This window comes from Athene noctua, chromosome 10 (assembly GCF_965140245.1).
Source record: "Athene noctua chromosome 10, bAthNoc1.hap1.1, whole genome shotgun sequence".
NCBI lineage: Eukaryota > Metazoa > Chordata > Aves > Strigiformes > Strigidae > Athene > Athene noctua.
In genome coordinates, this window is record NC_134046.1 from 19,340,114 (window position 1) to 19,359,935 (window position 19,822).

General features: G+C 45.0%; 1 protein-coding gene across 1 annotated transcript; it reads right to left on the minus strand.

Moving 5' to 3' along the window:
* Window positions 1–9,889: 9,889 nt before the first annotated feature.
* On the minus strand, window positions 9,890–18,846 carry CISH (cytokine inducible SH2 containing protein). The gene is made up of 3 exons (XM_074914298.1): window positions 18,266–18,846; window positions 13,486–13,712; window positions 9,890–12,981 (listed from the first exon to the last, which is right to left on the minus strand). Exons 1-3 carry the CDS (start codon window positions 18,310–18,312, stop codon window positions 12,479–12,481), a joined length of 777 nt encoding a protein of 258 aa, XP_074770399.1. The 5' UTR covers window positions 18,313–18,846; the 3' UTR covers window positions 9,890–12,478.
* Window positions 18,847–19,822: the final 976 nt, after the last annotated feature.

The following is a 19,822-nucleotide window of genomic DNA, read 5'->3' on the forward strand; positions in this document are numbered from 1 at the left end:
TAAAAAATATTTTTCCAAGCTCCTTTGGTCTGCTTTGGAGACTCAAAGAAATAAGTGTACGCATAACAAAAGTACTTGACATTTAACAGCATAGGGAAATGAAACGCATCAAATATGATGTATGAAGACAGCAGGAGAGAAATGCTCTTTTGTAGCTGGTTTCTTTCCAAGCAAATCATCTTAGTCATCTTCTGTCAAGCAAACAGGGTGGAATAGGTGTTTGTCGTCAGAAGGGTGTAGCTCTACGTAATTAGTAACAGAATCCAACTTTCCATGAAAAGCTTATTAGCTGACATGAGGAGTCAAACCTGTTCAGGTACTCTAATGTTACACTGCTCCTGCTAATTCAGAGTGAGTTTCCAAAGAGCAACTGTGATTCATCACAGTCAGCAGCGAGCTACCCGCCACCATGATGGGGAAAGAGTGGACTGTCTTTAGCACTCCAGCAAGCAGAGTGCATGTCTTTGTGCAAGAGCAAGAAAAGTACAGGGTGCAAGCTGTCAGCCAAGAGGTCAGGTCGGAGTGTTTTCCATTTGAGGGGGAAAGGACCAAGGGAAGACCTTATATGGTTAGGAGCCCAAGAGACAGCTTTACTCCCTGAGCTTATAAAGTCAGGATTAGAAATGTGGGTTTTTTCTCTGCTTGGGGATATGCGGTTGATTGCCCTAGGGACAAGAGAAAAGATTTAGTTAAGTCACTTGTGCTTTCCTTTAGCGTCCTACCAATTTGATGGACTTATCTCTTCTCTGGCAGTGCAGGGAAGAAGGGAGGTTGGGCTACTTACTTACAAACAGATCTCACTCAGATTTGAGGCAGCACTGCAGAGGGCAAGAAAAAGTCACCTTTGTACAGAATAGCTTTGGGCCTGACTTTGTTAAGGTTACTTTCATCGATTTGACCTCACCAGAGGCGGTAGCACAGAGAACCAGCCCCTTTGTGTGCTCGCTGTAATAATTTCTCCAGAATTGTTTTTGAGGTTGTTTTTAAATTGTATTGCAGGAGGCTCTTCAGGCTTGGGTAGAGCCGCATTAATTTTGGTGACGGGCTTTTTGCCCATTGTTCACAAAGGGCACTCCCGTTGCGGCGGCTCCCAGCCGGGCGTGTGGCCCAGGGCTCTGCATGAGGATTCAAGCTGAGGTTTTAGGCCTGAGAAGGAAATCTGGGGGACTTGAGCTCAGTTTGGTCCCCTGCGCCCCTCACCCGGGGGACCTCCCCAGGCCACCCTTGTCTCTGTACCACCGTGAGTAAATCCACGGACCAAAATCAAAGTGTTGATATAGTCCTGGGGATAAAGGAATGATTTGAACACAGCCTGGTTTGGGGTCGTTCAAAGGATTTTCAGTAAGGTGCAACGGACTACTTTTAGCTTAAGATAGCAGTAGGGACTGCCTGATGGCTAGAATGCCTGGTTTAAGTGAACACAGCCATGGTCTGTCTGTTTTGAAGTCGATGCTGAAGAAATGACCTACTTTCTGGAGGGAGAGCTGTCATTTTAAAACAGATGTTAAATTGTTACTTGGTAACTGTGTAGGGTTTGAAGTACCTTTAATAGTCCCACTTTGTCCTCAACTACTGAATTCTGTATCTGCCTTTGTGTGTCTCGAGGTCAGGCTGGTCACCACTAATAATTTGTATCACTCTGATATTTTCTGATGATGTGGAAGCAGATTACCAGTTCAGGGAACAAAAAGGAGGAATGACATGAAAACTCCATTCATCCAGGCACTTCTGTCAAGTACCACGTAGGAGACGTACATTTGATCCTTGTGTCCTTGGCCTGGTAGTTCCGGCCTCCCCACTGGAGGCCACGAAGAGGACACACAAAGCCCCAACATCTCTCTGCCTCAGAGGAGCAGAAGAGGAAACTTCCTTTATCTGCCAGTTTTCCTTATGTTCCCTGAACATGCACATTGTTCAACTGGGAAAGGAGGAGAAAAATAATAAGAAAAAAATATTGGTAGTGTTCATAGATTTGAATAATCAAATTAAAAAAAAAAAAAATCCCAAGACTTTTCTATGCAGATTGTTGATGTCTTTTCCATTTCACTGCTAGAAAGTATCCCAGCCATGATTCTTTCAGGATAGGGGACAAGTTAAGAGGTTCGTGTCCATGGAGTAAGGCTTCAGAACACATTCCATGTTGATTTTTAACAGAATCATCTCAGCATACGTACAGATCCTGAGGTTTAAAAACTGGGGCTGGAAGCTGAAGCTGCAGAAGGCTGATGTCAGTAATATTTAGTCACTAGCATTCTTCACACACATGTATGATTTTAGGGGTGTCTTTCACAGTAACGAGCTGGCCTCTTTCATTGGCAATGGTTCCAACTGACACGAATGCCTGATGACAGAGATGGAAAAGGGCCTGTTTTCTCCCCTTTTCCTTTGGCGGATACCATAACATATAAATCTCATTTGACTTCATCTCTCTTTGCATCAAGCAGACATCTCTACAAGGCAAAAGATACATGAAAAATCAGCGTTCCCTGACAATTTGAAGTGTTTTCTTTTGTAGGCTTTAATTATCAATTGCCTCCAAACCAGCACTGCTGTACTGATTATATCAGCCATAGGAAGGCTTGAGGGCAAGGGTAAAAAAAAATAATTCCTTTATACTTTGGTTTCCTGTGGTATCGTCTTTTGAAGTGCCTGTCTTAGAAAGCAAACATACTGGAACAGAACAACAATAGGGAATATTTATATCTCTCTAGCTGGTCAAGGTAAGCCCTGTGAGGAGTGTTGACCTCAGCTAGCTACGTCATCCGGTATTTGTTGGGTCGTTACATGAGATAGCTGGCTACCTAGAATCCACCAGTGTTCGTAACATGTTCCCTTTTCATTAAGTCATTTGTTTTGTCAATAACTGCAGAGAGAATTTTGAGAGCTTTTTGTTTCTGCTCCAGTAAGAATTGATGATGCTAAATATAGAGATCACTGTAGGATCTATAGCATTTGCTGTAAGCCTCTGGGGTTTTAATTCCACCTAAGTAATAGGCTGAAGAGGGATGCTGGCTGTTGCTGCTGGAGGAATGGGAAGAGATAATTAAGAAATAGTTACCTATTTCCCCTTAACTCAAGCATAAGAAGAGAATTTTTCTTTTGTCTCACAGGAAAAGGATTGTCCTTAGTTTAAGAAGCTCTTTGACAGGAGTATTACTCTTCCATCAGCTAGTATGTCTAAGAAGAGCTGAGACAAAGGAGGTGATTATTAGAGTAGTAATAGGCCAAAAGGAAATACAAAATAAACTGCAAAATTACACACAAAAATCCTGTTTGTTGCCTCCTGCAAACAGGGTAAAAAGCATAAGCAAGATAATATATTTATTTTTATTGTTTTGTTAGTCAGGTAGGACTGGATTGATAATGTGTGGCAGGGGTTATCTGGTTGTGCTGTAGAGTGGATTGTCTCTTTCTGAAATCACCCTTCTTCCCATCCAAGACCGAGTGGAGTATTTCCCCTTCCAGTAGTTGTGATGGACCCTCCCTTCAAAACCATGATTTATATGAAGAGCAATACTAGCATGATGTTTAATGTGTATTTTTTGTCAAAATCTGCTAATATGCTTCTATGTTAGGAAACAACAGAAGCCAGCATGTGATGTTTTCACTTACCATACACTGTGACTTGACACTAATGTGAGTTGTTTTATTTTCAGCTGCGTGCCTGATTTTTACTGTTTTGTGTAACAAAGGCTCATCTTTTCAGGTAAGACAGGCTGTGTTATACAGCCAGGCAGTAGAGAGCTAAGGGATGTAAAAAATAATAGCCTTCAGGTACCTTCTTCAGGTGGCACATCTGAACCAGAGGGACCCGCGTGCTAGGGCGTGTGTGGACCTGGCCTGCTCCCGGCCTGACACATGGATTGGCAAGGCATGGTGAAATTCTTTCCTTAACCCAGAGCCAAGCTTGAAGGTTACCTGCAGCCTGGGGTGCACGGGTATGTCAGATGGAGAATGGTGTGGATGAAGAGAGAAGGACTGAGTCAAGTAACAGGCAGCTGTAGGAGTGAAATACCAGTCTGGCTTGTGTCATCTCAGTGGTCGACACTGAAAGTGGAAAGTGCAGCTCTTCACTTGGTAACAGAATCAGTGGCTTCTGCAGCAGTGTTTCCTCACTACCTGAATGACCAAGCTTCCTCCCAGCTAGTTTTCAGTATCCTGTGGCACCGAGGTTATTACAACATTTGCACGCTCTTGCCTGGAACTGCAGTTTGTGAATACCCCTGAGTCAGCAGCCTGGCAGGTCACACTAACCCCACTCCTCACTCCTTAAGGACTTGACCAGCAAGAAAACGTTTTGCACACATGGGAAAGCCTTTGGCCGCCTGTATTCTTGGAAGGAAAAGTGTACTATGTAGTCCTCACGTTGGCCCCATATGGGGACTGTTCAGCCCCCCGCCAATCCGCCTCATAGTGCTATTCTGTACGTGTTCTTTCTGAAATGTTGCCCCGTGCCTCTCGGCCAAGATGGCTTTTGTAGCATGGAACTAGAGAGAGGGAATTAAAGAGGAATGAATTGCAGAGAGTCTTAGAAGAATGTAAGGAGTATTCCAAACTCAAAGGCTTAGAAGAAAGGGAGGTATTTTCAAAAAGTTACAGAGATTTTCCAAAAGGTTCCCTGGAAATACTATTAGGTCGTGTTTCAGGCTTTTCAGATTTACATTTTAATCACAACAGCACCTTTAATTACTATTTAACACTCTCAGACATGTGCAAACACATAGCATGTGCACTGTGCAACATGTTTCTTCAACATATTTACAGGCTTGGAGGTAGTGTTTTGAACTCTGCCTCTGCAGTGTTTGGCAATGACTGCGATGACACTTGCATGATGGGAAGATTCATTGCCAAGTTGGGTAACTTCTGACAAGTATAAACACAGCTCTGCCTTCTGTAAACTAGGTTTCAAACCATATTGCTGTTCTGGGGAAGAGACAGTCCTGACATTAGAGAATATACAGTCTTTGTGATCAACTATTAAATCTTCTCTCTGCCAGTTTGTGTTGAGTGAGCCTACAAAGAAGCAGTGAGGGAGAGTTGGATGGGATGGGCACCCCAGGAGCTTAGCACTGGGTCTTGCTGTCTCTTCATCACAAATATAACCCAGATCTGTTGTTTTTAGTTGTCATCACTGAAAGCTCTGTCTTAGCCAATATGAAATGAGTTTGCTGAGACTGATCCAGGTCTGTCTGCTCAGTTTCCCACGGATTAATGTTTACATCCTAAAGTGGCACTGCAAATGTTCTGACTGGCATATTTGTAGGTGAGCTCAAGTGAAGCCAGAACTTAACTGTACAATGCACAATGAGCTTTCCTCTTGCTTTTAATAAAGAAACGTCCAGGCTAGGGTTTGTGCATGCTGGTGGGGCAGTGTCTGAAGGAAGGTTTTTCTTGTATTAAGCAAGCTGCATTTCAGTGTTATGGTTTCCTCTAAAGCCAAATTCACATCAGAATTACAGCAGGGATAATTTTTTTGCCTGTAAAACATGGAATATCAAGTGGACCAAATTCAGCCCTGAAGTAAATGAATTTCTATCACACTCGGTGGGAAATGAACTAGGATGTTAGGCCATTTTGTCGTACAGGTTTCAGAGGCAGGGCTGTTTCAGTGAGAGCAGTGCTTCTCTGACAGCTGCAATTGGAAAAGCTGGAGTGTATCTTCTAGATCAAGGCAATCACATGATGGAGTTATGCAGACTGCCAGGCTGGAGGCCAAGAAACTCGAGTCCTGGCTGAGCTCTGCCACTGGTGTTTGGTTGACCAACTCTTCCTTTGTCCTTCCATCTGGCATATTTGTATCATAGGTTTTTGAGAAATACCAAGTCTCTGATTATATGTTTGGACAATCTAATGCTGCAGTAGCCAATATTATCTCAAGGTTTTATTGTCACTGTAGTTGCATGGGGGTACATTTGAGCAAACGCTTTTCCTGCCTACATATAGGGCTCTCTTAAAATAGCTATTTTTACAGAAACTGATATTATATTCATTTTTGCAACTCAAATATGAGCTGCTGCAAAGTGCAGTTACACTGCATTTAGGAAGTAATGACATTCAGGGGAAAACCCTTGCTAGTAAGGTCTTAGAAGGAGGAGTAAAGGGGTGAGAGTAGTTCCTGCTCACAAAAGAAAACCCTTTTTCTGCAAATCTAGGTTGGTATGGCAGACTGGGAGCAGTTTTGACTGAATACTTTCCTCTGCTGGGGCAGGCTGCTTTCTCTCAGGTCTGATCTTTTCTATATTTAAATTATTCAAATGATGTTTTTGCAAGAATGTAAGACCAGCTGTATGTGGAGCTGACCTGTGGGCCATCTACCCCAAAAACCTGTCTGCAGCTGTGACCACTGCCACAGCTGATTAAAAGGAAATTGTAAGGACTAAGCCACCAATGATTTGCAGTAAAATTTTCTTTTTTATCAGGTCTCATCTTTAATGGATATTAGCTAAAGTTCTGGAGCTTTCTTGTGTTCTCTCCCCTTTCCCAGTCTAAAAAGTCTTCTAAATTATTATGTTAGGAATAATTGTTATGTTATTATGTAAAACCCAAATTTCATTTTACTTTTCATGGTTTCCTTTTGAAGTTTAATGCCCAGGCTAACAGCGAAGCCGTTAAAATGATTCTTCTTCTGTCTGGTCTACATTTTGCCTACCGGTAGCCTCTTCCTCTGAACAACATAATCTTTTTTTCAAGTAAAAAGAAATACTCGTTCTTGCTAAAATTTGGAAGATTATGTTTGTGTACACTCATCAGTCTACATGATGTGAATACTGAAAGACTCTAATCTAATTTTATTCCTAGGCCCACTTTGTAATTTTTCTTTAAACTTGTTTTTTTGATGTATAGCAAGAGGTGATGATGGATGTCTCATTGATGTTGCAGCACTATTCCTGCTCCTGAGGGCCACTTGCCTTACTTGTTTGTGCAGTGAGTAGCAGAAACCACACGATCGTTGTGTTTCTCAGGAAGCGTAAGTGGAAGATCAAAGTGGGGTTCACATGAGGCAGCATTAGCCTCCAGATAAAACCATGCCTCCACGCATTCCTATGCCCTGACACTCTGGCACCCATGATTATAAAAAAATATAAATAGGCAGGACTGGGTGTGGGCAGAAAATAGACATGTCTCAAAAGAAATTAGTCTGAGTCTGAACGTGTTATCAACGCTCTTAGCAACTGCATAGCCCTCTTTTTGCTATCATGCTGTTAGGCAATACTGGCAGGAGTGTGTTCCCTTGTACTCCCTCTTAAAAATTGAATGCTAGGTTACTGTGAACAGGAAAAGGCAAAAGGATGAACGTTTCTGCCCAAGGTCAGGGCAGATCTCTTTAAATAAATATTTTTACCTTTGGCTAGTTTGTTTTATAAGGAGTTTCCTAGTTTGTTTTTTTTTCTTTCATTTGCTCCTGCGAATGTGGGGTGGGGTTGACTGAAAATGAGACATGGATGTTGTGACAGTGCTGCTAAGAACTGAGTTGGAAGATGGTACTTGGCATCCAGATTTGCTCTCACACATCTTTACTGGATATTGCTTTACCCCATGCTCCAGACCTTTGGACTGCTGAGGAGTCCAGGGGTGGGGAAGAGGATAGTGCACTTCTGTGAGGATTGCAAGTGTTTCAGCAGTCATTAGGGAGAGACAGGAAAGGATCGTGATAACTGGCTTCTGACAGATTTGAACATGAGGACATGATTCAGCAGAGCAAGAGCCATACGTACAGTGTCCAGTTAAATTTGATTTTAATTTTCTTTATTTCATAGATAGCAGGTAAGACTGACAATGGAATTTGGAGGAGAAATGCCATGTAATAGATCAATTGCTTGGAACACCTGACCATGTCTGTCATCAGAGTTTTAAATATACTCTACTGATTCACTTCATTTCTTGCTGGTTCATCTGGCCTGGGCTAAGGGAAGCTGTGCACTTGAGAGATCTGGGGAAAGGAATTAAGACTTCAGTAAGCTTGAGAGGACAGGAACATGTGCACATAAATGGGTTATTTTCCCCTTGCATGCGTTGCTCTTTCAGAAGGCTGATTATTTAAGACAGAAAATGATACCATATGCGCCTGACAAACTGCAGGGTATTGCAGCTGTGGCAGTAAGCCACGGTAGCATGGTTTCCACCACGGACTGGGATTTCTGTTCCCTGTCCTATCAGTCCTCTTTTCAGACTTTCAGTGAGGGCTCCATGTCCAGGTGTTTATCTGTAGTCAGAAACTGCAAAGCAAGAGATAATCCAACCAAATAGTCCTCCATTGGCTCAGCAAACTGTAGAGGTGTTGCAGCTGTACTTCAATGATTAAAAAGGTCAGTCTGCATTTCCACAAATGCTCCCATTTCCAGCAATGTGGAACTCAACTGTAAAAATCAGTTCAGTCTGCACAGAGGTTTGGTGCAGGAGTTCTTAGAACATGAGCCTGTTTGCTTTAACAAAATGTGCTGAAGATGCAGGAGTGGGAGTCGTTAAGATAACAGCCGATGCAGTAAAACCACGTGTGACTGCAGTTATGTATTGGCTTGACTCATGCCAATTGTTTCTGCCTTCAATCTGGGGAAAGTGAGCCATGGGGTTTCATATATGTAGCTAGGGGAAGAGGTTAGCCCAGTAAGAAATTACTTAACAGTGTGTCAGAAATGCTGCATCTTTCTTTTCAGTATTTTCAAAGTTCACTTTTAAAGGTGAATGCAGCTTTGCCTTCCTTTTGTTTTCATGTTTCCACCTACTTTGGTTGTGTTTGTTTCTACCCCATCTAGCTCGTTTTCCATAATTCCTGTAAAACCAAGAGGGATGTGATAGTTTTTGTTTAACAACTTAAACTTGAGTAAATTACTCCATTGCCAATGTTTCCTGGTTGGTGTGCAGTGGAAATCTACCCACAGACTCATGTTGATGAGGTTGTGAAAATAATGTTTGATAGTGAATGCCAGCCCCATGACTGGCCCAGAAAGGACAGCATGTGCGTTAGGAATACTTTAAAGCAGTATTTTGAACTATGAAGCCAATGGATTGGAAAGGAGGAACAACAGAGAGGAACTCATTGAGCTTCTGGGTTTTTTCTGCACATATTTTATTGTTTCCAGTGGTTGAGAGCATGCTGTGACTTGGCTCGGGCAGGATGGGGGCACTGTGGCATGAGCATCTCTCCTGGGAAGTGAGTGTGAAGGGACCGCAGCAGAGTCACGTGCCAGCAGTGGGGTTCCCTCAGTGCATTCCCTGCATTTCGCAGAGGCAAGATGGATGAGGTGGCCTCTGTCACCCTCTGACACCACAGGGCAGATCCAGCTCCCCGGTGGTTTTCCCGCCTGCTGTGTCTGGCACTCGAGGTGATGAGAAGGACAAAGGGTGCTGGGCCAGACTGCAAATATGGGGAGACTGAGGCCCAGCGGCAGCAAAACATGAGAAGCTGGTGCTGCGAGTCTCCCATCCGAAGCATGGTCTGCCTTTCATGAACTCATCTTTCAACATTACCATGAGCAGATTTTTTCTTTGGGGCCAACTTGAAGCCTGCTGTAAACAAGTTGCCAAACTTCCAGTTATGCTCCATTTCCTTTCCCCTAGATTGTAATGGTTTTCTGTGGCACACAGAAGCAATGCAAAAATCATTCCTGTGTTTTTCTGCATCATTAAAGAACATTCCTTCAGCCCTTGGTAACTTGGGGTCTGCCACTGCTCATCTGTGTGTGGTAGAAGCCAGGCTCAAACTGATGATGATTTTGGTGTTAACTGTCCCAGTATCTAAAGGGATTTTCTTTTTATTAAAGATTTTTGTGTCTTGTTTGGGGAAAAAAAAGGTCAAGAGTTCGATCTTCTTGGGGAGGATTTCTGTGAATAGCAAATGAATTAATCCGTTTAGATTTTACCAAAGACTTTACATTAAGAGGCTTTAAAATATATTTAAAATGTTTATTTAAAATCCAAGTCAAATGATTTTTAACAAACTGTCTCAAGATAGAGGAAACTGATGTTTTGGAGTAACTGTATTGTTTATTCTGTGTATTGCAGTAGCACCTAGAGAACCCTATTGTGCTAGTTGCAGAACAAACACATAACAGAGATGGTCCCTGCCCACGTGAGCTTCCAGCCTTCAGCTTAGCCCCTGCATCATCCTGCTGGGGGACAAACCAGGCGTTCATGCTCGTTGCGTGCTTCTGCCATTTTAGGTGGGCTCTCCTGGGGCAATGAGGTCAAACCTGCAAGCTTGACTTCCTCATTACCCCCAAGAGAGTAAAGATAAAGTAAGAGGCAAGTTTCAGAGAGCTAAACAACTTGCCCTTTCCCACTGTACATCTCTCAGATGGATTTTTCACATGCTGTAGGTACCAAGCCTGTGGCTGAGCCATGTGGGCTTCCTGAGATCACTGCTGCTCCTTGAAGAACTGTGGTTTCCTTGTTCCCAGTGTCCTCAGGCAGATAGAGGTGTTTGGATAAAAGGAAGCCTTTTCAGTGGTTTATATTATTTAAAAAGAAGGTTTTTGTTTTGCCCTCTAAATTTTAATTCTCAATCAGTACCTTCCCATAGTTGCTGCCATATGGGGCAAGGGGGAAGGATATAATAAAAAGCAAACCTGACATCACACATGCACACTGTCAATCATCAAAGTATCAAAAACAAAGCTTGCAAGAGCACAAACTTGTATAAATGTGGAGAAAAAAAATAAAGACACTGACTAAGCACATCACGCCCTCTTGTCCCTTTGGGCAGCTTTAAGTTAGGGTGGAAGAAACTCCACCCATTTTTTGAGCTTGTCTCCTGGGTCACCATCCCATCCTTTTCCACCTCCTCTCTCAACCCTCAGGTATAGCTGGGATTTGTCTCTTCTAATTTACAGAGCCTTAGAGAGACAGTTGCAGGGAGGGATGAACAAGGGATCCTGAATCTTGGTTCATGCTTGATCAAGTTATGGGGCCTTAGGGGCAAAAGAAGCCAAAAGATAATTTCTCTAGGCCTGTCTGTTCCCTTCTCCACTCTCACTCAGTGGCATGGACTAGCTCCTACAGGCTGGGAAGGTGATGGGATCATGCAAATGAAGAGGAAGGGGCAACTTCTCTGTCTGTGCTTGGGTTTCAGGCAGATCCGATCTGCTCTTTGTCCCTCCTCTCCACAAAAGAGCAAGGGAGAGCCATTATGCTTCATTTGCAGAGGTGTGAGAAGTAAACCCAGAGCAAATGATCTAATTAAGGAAAACAAACATGCAAGTTGGAGAAAGGGAGAGGAGAGGTCTAGACCTTGGCAAACAGAAAAGTTGAATTGTGGTTTCCAGCGTGTGCTCGAACCTAGCTCTGATTGAAGCCACGTGGCTTGTGAATAAGGCTGGCAGAAGCAGAGCAACTGGCAGTTTGGCCTTGTGTTAGCAGAGAGGAAGGACAGCTCTTTCTACTGAGGTGCTTGTAACTTGTTACCCCCCAGAAATAAATAAATAAATATCCTGAAGCTGTGTGTGTCTTTGGTGCAGCTCAGCAGAGCTGTCTCTGAACCCCTGGTCAAGGCAACCCTGTTCTTTACCCATGTCTTGCAAGGCAATGTCAGAGAACAGCACTTCCAAAGCACAAGCCAGATGCAGAGTGCTCTGAAACCAAATCCCTCTGCCTGCAAATAAGAAAGTTGGGTTTCTAATTACTTGTTTCTAAATGTTTTGTGACAAACTTCCCTTGGAGATGGGGAAGATGAAAAAAAATGGGATGAGTGCTCCCTGGCCCAAGCTCAATATCCAGAATCTCTGCTTAGCACTCTCAAGGAAGAAGGGCTTCCTCGAAGATGTCTCCTGTCCACAACTTATGACGCAGTGTGCACCTGTGGGAGATGCACAAGCTGCTACCAATGTGCTTTGAGGTTACAATACCCAGCCCCCTGTAGCTAAGGAAGAAAAAAAATATTCTTTACCTCTATAGAGGTGGGACTAGATATAGTCATCTGAGTCCCACGTACCCCAGAAGTCTGGGGGAGCTTGGATGTGGAAACCTGTTGACCTGTTACAGGGGCAGGATCAAACAGGTGCTATTTGGATGTGAATCCAAATCCAAATTCCCCCAGATTTTTGGCTGCCAGTTGGCTGGAAGTCTTTTATTCTATCTCTAATTCCACAACAGAAAAAGAAACAAAAACAGTAAAGTAAAAGGTGCTTTTAAAATACCATGAGGAGAGAAACTGCCATGGAAATAAATAGCAAAAATAACAATGTTAACATTTCTGGTGTCACAACTCTGAAATTCAAGTAGTGTGCACATGCCTACAGCACTTTCTCACAGCCACTATTGGCGCGGCCTGAGGTTCAGAGCTCAGATTGTGTCCCGTTGTTCACTGAAACAACCAACTCCTCCCTGGCGCTGGAATGGATTTAGAGAGAAGGGGAGAGGAAAGATGGATGCAGTCTCTGCTGATAATCACGTCTTTACTGTGCCCACCTGATGCAGTGCTTTAGCGGGACAAAGACACAAAGTTCTCTTATTTCTGTCATGCCTGAGAAGTAACAGTCAAGCTTCAGAGCTGGAAAGGGTATTGCTTCAGATAGTCCCCCATTCGCCTAGGTAGAGGGAGCTGGTCCACGTCGGCCGTAGACTTGTTAATCCGTAGCCGGCACAGGTGCTGTAGGCTGGGGATGTTGTCTTTGCGGCTGAGCGGCCGGATGAGCTTCAAGTGTACTGCAGCTGCTGCCATCTCTTTTTGCATGGGAGGTAGAGGAGATGGAGGCGGGTAAGGAGCCTCATTCTTGCTTTCTGTTGTGCAGGACATGACATAATGCTGGATAAGACTGACCACATCAGGGAAGGCCAGGATGCGAGGTTTGGACAAGTAGTTTGAGTCGAGGCGGAACTTGCTGTCAGTGTATTCGATGCGCACGTTGGTGGGACCTCGATTTGTCTTGACAGAGAGTGTGAACAGGTAGCTGGGGTGGGTGCTGTCCCGTACCAGGAAGGTGCCCTCAGGCATCTTCTGGAGATGCTGCTTGGCCTCACTGGCAGTGATAGATCCCCAGTACCAACCTGGAAAAGCATCCCAGAAAGAACTTGTTAGGGAAAGAACGTATTAAAGGACTGCCAGTATATTTAGGGAAGCCTTGAAGCCTACTGAGCTCAGGGCCTGGGAAGCAACCAGGCCTAGACTTGGTAAGCCCTTTAGAAATTAAGATCATGTCAAGTTCTAAGGGTTTTCTACCTATTCTTGTCATCGCCTTGCAGGGGCTTGGGGTGAGGATGACTACTTCTGCAGCTACTGCAGTTTACAGAGAAATAGGGGCCTTTTTGCAATTATTTCTCCTGATTCAGTTATAAAAGACAAAGTTTTGCTTACACTAGTAAAAAACTACTTCATGATACAAGTTTGTAGAGACTGCAGATACACTTGCTGCATCCACACGAGTCAGCCATGGCTGTGACAGAACCAGGTTCCCATGTGAAGTGGGATCAGGAGATCCTTCCTGGAGCTCCAATTGCAGAGTTGGCTCCCTGCAGCCTTCTGACCCTGAGACTTTGTGTGTTGAGCCTTACCAGATTCTCGCAGGTAGGAGAAGGTTTTTGCAATGCAGAGAAGGTCTTCTTCAGGGTCTCGTGTCTGAGGCGGGTTGCTGTCTGGAACTGGTGCTGCAAAGGCAGGCGCAGACTCCTCCTGGAAGGCTGTAACTGGGAGAGGCTGCATGATCGGCTCTGGCAGTTCCACCGCAATGCCCCTGAGTGACAGCCTCCTGATCTTTTCCTCTGCCAGCAAAGGATGAGGTCTGAAATGAAAGGCATACTCCACTGTTTCTCCTTGCCTTGAAATAGGTTGCAGTGTCTGCTCAGTGCATGCTACGGTGTACTACAACAGTCATGTTTTATAAAAAGGATCCTCAATACAATCGTTTCAAACAGAGAGAGGCAAGGGCAGGAAACTACACAGCTAAAGATGAGCCCTTAGAAACAGGGAGAGTTGGCCTCTTTCGCCTTGTAAAAGGTAGTCTATCTTTCAGTTTAGGTTGATTTGAAACCTGATATTTTTAGATGTTGCCTTTTAAGAGGTAGTTTTAGAGGCAATAAGGTTCATAGCAGCATTACAGCTTCACTTGCATCATTACAATGTTGGAGCATTTATTTTTCTGCCAGTGGGTTTGTTAGTCATTTACTGTAATATAATTAGAAGCAGAATTAGGAATAGCCTGAGTTTTGTCCTACCCACTGTCTGCTCAAGGTTGACCTGATCTTAAATGTGTCTGTTAGAACTCAGGGCGAGCTGATCTTGTAGTAGAATAATGGGAATTCTTGTTTTAGCCATGCCCATGCACTACACAAACCCTAGCGTTCAACGGCACAGCAGAGACCTCAGTGCAACTGTAATCCCTGCCAGATTACAGCAGTAGGAGGCTCTGCCATGGCTGGGCTGCTATGAGCATTAATCCCCCTGTGGCCTAAAGAGAGCATTAGTGTAGCCATTCAGCATCTAAGTGTAGTTTCATGAAGGCTGGAGCTCTCATGGGCCAGGGAAATCTTCATTCCCAGGCAAGCTCCTGAGCAAAAATATTAGTTTGTGTCTCTTCCTCTAGGCTCTCTGCCTTTGTGTGCCCTGTACTGCTGCCCTATGTTACATCCCCCACATGCACTCACTTGCTTGAGAGGTTCTTTCAGACACTTAACATAAAAGCTGGCTGACTTTCCAGAGAAATACAACACAGTCCTCAACGTGGGACTGTCACGGCACCATTGGAGCTGGTGGGGATCGCAAAGGCAGCAGCCACCTCCTCCCACATCACTGAAGAGAGAAGCGGAAGGACACTCTGAAGTCATAAGCACTTCCCTTCCTCCTTCTCCATGTTTTATGTGAACAGTGACACTTTAGGTACATACATAAAGGTGTTGTAAACGGATCTGCACCTGATCATAGCTGCACTCCATCTTCTCGGACTGCAGAGTCTCAAGGGTAGGACAGGGAGCAGAAGGAAGGGATTTGAGGGAAAAGTAAATTAGAGATAACCTGAAAACGACTTCACAATAATTTGTGAGTGAGAGTCATGACCAGTTCCATGACTCTGCATTCTAATAAAAACATGTAGGTTTGCAGTGTGGTTTTTGTAAAACCACAGGTAAAGTTGAATCTATGGAGAGATGCTTCCTGCCCATGCAATACATAGCAAAACCCCACTATTCTGTTGGTATTTAGAAAAAAAATTCTTCCTTTTTCCATATGTCAAATCACATCTCAGAAGCAGCATATCTACTTGGCATTCATGGCATTTGATCCTCTTTTCTTAATTTCTATTAATGCGTAGGAAGCCAAACCTAATAAAAGCAATTGCTGGCCCTTGTCTTCACCAGGGACCCTTGATCACAGGGACTGTTTTCAATGGCTTTCACAGAACAATGGATCTGAATATGCTTTTATACCTGGAGATGGCTGTTAGGAAACCTCTGAGTTTTCTTTTAAGTCCCACCCAAGCTACATTTGTAGATGTTGAGGGCTGCATTTTTAAAGATATTTGAATGTCTTCCTCTTAATGTCATGGTCTTAACAAATGTCTTGCTGCCTATCTTGAGGAAAGGAGATTCCCGATTCTCCGTTTCCCCACTTTTTGAGCAAGGAGGACTATAAACCAGATCCTTCACTGTACTGAACCTAATACAAAAGTTGGTGCTGTGCAAAGAGGGTGTTACACAGGACTGTTGGCAGAGCAGCCTCTCCCAGGTGCATTCTTACACCAACTATTCACGGAGCTGAAAATGACTGTGACCAATGTTAAGTGAAATCAGTCCTGCACTGCTCACTGCCCACTCGCTCCCCAGCACTTGAATACTGCAGTCCAAATTCCAAATCTCCCTGCACTTATTTTCTCCTAGAAAATTTTTCTGGCCTACCCTTTGAGAAAGGTTTTGAACACAAGGAAAACTTTTCTTGTTCCTCGCATGGAACTACTTTTTTTCTTTTTATATACCTACTTCGGAAAGGAAATTAGGAATTGGCTTAGAGACTGTGAAAGAAGGGAGAGAGAACAAAGCTACATAGGGAAATGTACTCCCGATTCATTGCAGAAAGTCATTAATTTCAAGGGCTGTTACCAGTTCACAGTTCGGTCCTCCGAAAGACACATCAACTATGTGAATTTGTCAGTAGGTTTCTTTTGCAGAACCACTGTGGGTGTCTCTGAGGCAGAGCCCATGTGCTTGCGGTGAGGTTTCCCACTGCACTCTCTGCTGCCTTACACTTTCTGCCACCTGAAGCTGAAGGAGCCCAGACCCCATGCAGTCACGGCAGAGATTGTTCCACCACAGCCAGGGAAGGTTCATGCTTCCTGTTTTCCTTCTATGTACCTGCCTTATGCCTCCCTCTCCCTCTACAAAAAGTTCTAATGTTGCAGTAGTTTCAAAGGAGCACTGTGGAACAGAGGAGCGGGATTAGAATCTCTCATAGACTGGGAGGTGCTGGTGTTCTAAACAACTTTGTATGTAGGTTGAAGAAGGAAGAGCTGCTGCTGTAACCAAACAGAGCAGCTCCGAGCACGGGAAAGGGATCGGCAAGGAATGGCAGCCACAACTTACAATACAGGTATATTTGCAAGAGGGATAAGAAGAGTTTGCTGGGATAAGGACATGTTGAAAAGGTATACTGACATGAAAAAGTCAACCCTTTAATGGGACAAAGTAAGTATTTGAAAATAATTAGTGCTTGTAAGAAAGTAGAGATCCATGTGAAGGATCAGTACGAAACAAAGTGTTAGTACAACAGCTTCGATGGCGGAGAAATATATATATATAGATATATATATATCTATACATATAGATAGATAGATAGATAGATAGATAGATAGATAGATAGAGATATATAGAATTTGACATGTCTAGCTGGTAGTGTGTGGAGTCTCTAGAGAAACAGCAAATGAACTTCCCTGTACTTTGGCAAGTAGTGTTTCAGAAAGCCTTGGAAAGCCAAGAAAGTTCAAGAAAATTAGATATGTCTGCTATTATTTAGTGTTAGCTTTGCAGTTACTTTGCTGATAAGCTAAACTTTGTAACACAGGACAAATAGTACAAGAAAAAGTGTGTGTTGAGCTGCTCTCCCTTCTATGAGCCACATCCCGAGTCCCATGAGAGCTTGGTCTGAATAGGAAGGAGAGTATGGAGTCCAGGATATATGGAATCCTAGAGGATAATGAAAACTGAGCAATAAACAGTCAAGAGACAGTCATGTACACATCTGGCTACATAACAAGTTCTTAGTGGGTGAAGGGAAGCAGTAGCTCTGATATGTTAGCCTTGGAGAAAAGCTTCAGATAAGGGTTTCACAAAGCCTAGGTTGAACAATGAATTCCCTTTGCTGTGGCTACAGGAACTGCAGCAGTAGACTGAAAATAAGAGTGAAAACAAACCCATTTCAGTAGTAGGAAAGTATTGGTAAGCACCAGCTCTGCTTGTCTGTGGAACAGATACGGGGGGCAAATGGCAGTAAAAGCCCCGTACTTCAGCAGACAAGGCAGATGCATTGCCTCTGAGGGAAATGCGCAGAGGTGCAGGAGGGATGGGCAATACTGGCATTACGGCTCAGGCTGAAACAAATGCCGACACTTTCCCAACATGCAGCATATGTAAAAATGCTGGATGATTCCTGCAGACTGGGTCTTCACGCGTGTTGATGACCCGAGCTGATCACAGAGACACTGAAGTGCCGACACACCGGTACCAACACCGATACCGGAGGAGGGACTTGGATATCACCTGTTTTACCGAACAAAGGTGGTGTCACTACCCATGTGCCCCCTACGGCTTTCATTCTACAGAACCCTGGGTACGGGGGAGTCTGTAGATATGTATATACACCGCCCATAAAAGCAATAGAAAAACGAAGTTATGTGTTTAGCATAAATATTTACTTAGACAAAAACATCTGAACTCTGGGGAAGTTTTTCCCTGTCAGCAGTTTGTTTCCACCAGGACATTAGAGAACACCGACAAGTGGTCTCGGGTGTGTGTCCCCACTGGTGCTACAGACACACACCACTGAACAACATACTCTAAGTTTTTACTAATTTTTACTCCCCCAAAGACTTTGAATACCATGTAGTTTTTCAGCAATAGAAAGCACGGAAAACAGGAACACTTTATGGTCCCATGATTTTTGGCCACAGCATCTAAAAAGCAGACACACAGGGGACACACTCAGAACTTAGCACTTGGCCAGCACAAGCCGTTCCCGTACCATTACAATCACACATGGCAACTCACACAAACTGAAAAACTGTCCCAGGGACTCTTACTAATTACAGTCATCAAACCACAGCTTTTACAAGAAGGCTGCAAAGTATCTTACCCCTGAACACAGAGGATCATGTCACTCCTGGACCAAGGGAAAAGCATTAAGTCTTCAAGAAGGTGGGAAATGCTTTCTTCTCTTTTTCTCCTCTTGTCTCCTTTTTCTTTGCTTCCCAGAACAAGCAAGCTAGTTCCAGCCTCTGGTTAGGGGCTCGCGGTAAGAGCAGGCTGGAGAGTCCCAGCAAACCCCTTCCGCAGTTGGTTGTGTTTCAGACAGAGAAAAAGCCAAGCAGAAGGAAATCAGGCTCTCCGAGAAAGACTTTGCAGATTGTTTAGCAACTTTGGCCAGAAAAATGTGTGCACTCTCAGTGCTTTGCTTTAGAAAATACTGTATTCTTGTTCTGCTTTTTAGAAAACAACAAAAAAAGTTTTAAAAATAACCAGAGAAAAGAGAAATTATATATGTTTAAAGAGGAACTAAACTTCCTTCAGAGCAATCTTTTAGAAAAAATATTCAGAACACTCTGAAATAGTAATAAATAGGTATCAATAAATAATATCTCCCCAAAACGCTGAAGGGGAGAGAGCCGGGAGAGCAGCAACCTGCTTTTTCACTGACTCCAGAAGTAATGAAGCTTCGCGAAAAAAAAAAAAAAAAAGAAAAAAAAAAAACACCACCCTACTCAGTAATCTTTTGTTTGCCCCTTTTAATCTGTTCCAGGAAGTGAGGGATTCCTGGAATCGTATTGTATTCACATCACTCTTCCGATATCAGCCACGCGGGAGGGAAAAAAAAAAAAAAGAGCAGGGGAAGGTATAAATAGATGTGTCCATAACGGCCGCGTCGGTGGCAGCGCGGCTGGCGGGGGGAGGGAAGGCGGGCGGGAGCGGAGCGCGGAGCCCGGAGCCGGCCGGGGCGGGGCGGGGCGGGAGGGGCCGGGCGGCTGCGCGGAGCCGCCGCCGCGCGTGTTCGCGGAAACGCCTTTGATCCGTTTCCAAGAACTTTCCAGGAACGCGGGGCCGCCGCGGCGCGCGCTGCCAATGCCCGCCCCCGGGACCGCCCCCGGGATCGCCCGCCAATGGCCGCTCCCGGGACCGCCCCGCCCGCCAATGGCCGCCCCCGGGACCGTCCCCGCCCTCCGCATGCGCGGTGCCGGCGGCGGCGGGAGGGGGCGGTGCGCGGGCGTCGCTCGGCGCTGCGGCAGCGCCCGCCCGTTCGGCCGCCCGCCTTCCCGCTGTAGTCACACCTGTTCTTGAACCTGCTTTCCGCGCCCCTCCCGCGGCTCTCTGCCCCGGCCCCTGCCCGGGCGCTGCGGCAGCCGGAGGCCGGGTGCCGCCCCGGGAGGCCGCCGCGCTGCCCCCGCCCCTGCCCGCGGGCGCAGAGGGGCCTGGGCCGCCCCGCGGGGAGCAGCCGGGGCAGGAGGCTGCGCTGCGCTGCGCTGCCCGGGCGGCGGAAGCGCGGCTGTGGCGCTGCGCGGGGTGGTCTCCTGCCTGGGTCATCAGGGCCTGTGCGCTCGGAGTTCAGCTCGGGAAGGGCTACACCACACCGGTTGGTCCTGCATTCACAGATCATTCTCAAGTTAAAATCGGGTGATCCAGTAGGAAATACTTCAGT

What these genes read in the sequence shown, in the direction of transcription:
- CISH (XM_074914298.1), bottom strand. Translation starts at nt 18,312, where the DNA reads ATGCTTTTCCCTTGGTCCAGGAGTGACATGATCCTCTGTGTTCAGGG. An exon ending in ATGATCCTCTGTGTTCAGGG is followed by an intron (nt 13,713 to 18,265) that starts GTAAGATACTTT and finishes CTTTCATTTCAG; the next exon opens with ACCTCATCCTTTGCTGGCAG. An exon ending in CTCCTACCTGCGAGAATCTG is followed by an intron (nt 12,982 to 13,485) that starts GTAAGGCTCAAC and finishes ATGCTTTTCCAG; the next exon opens with GTTGGTACTGGGGATCTATC.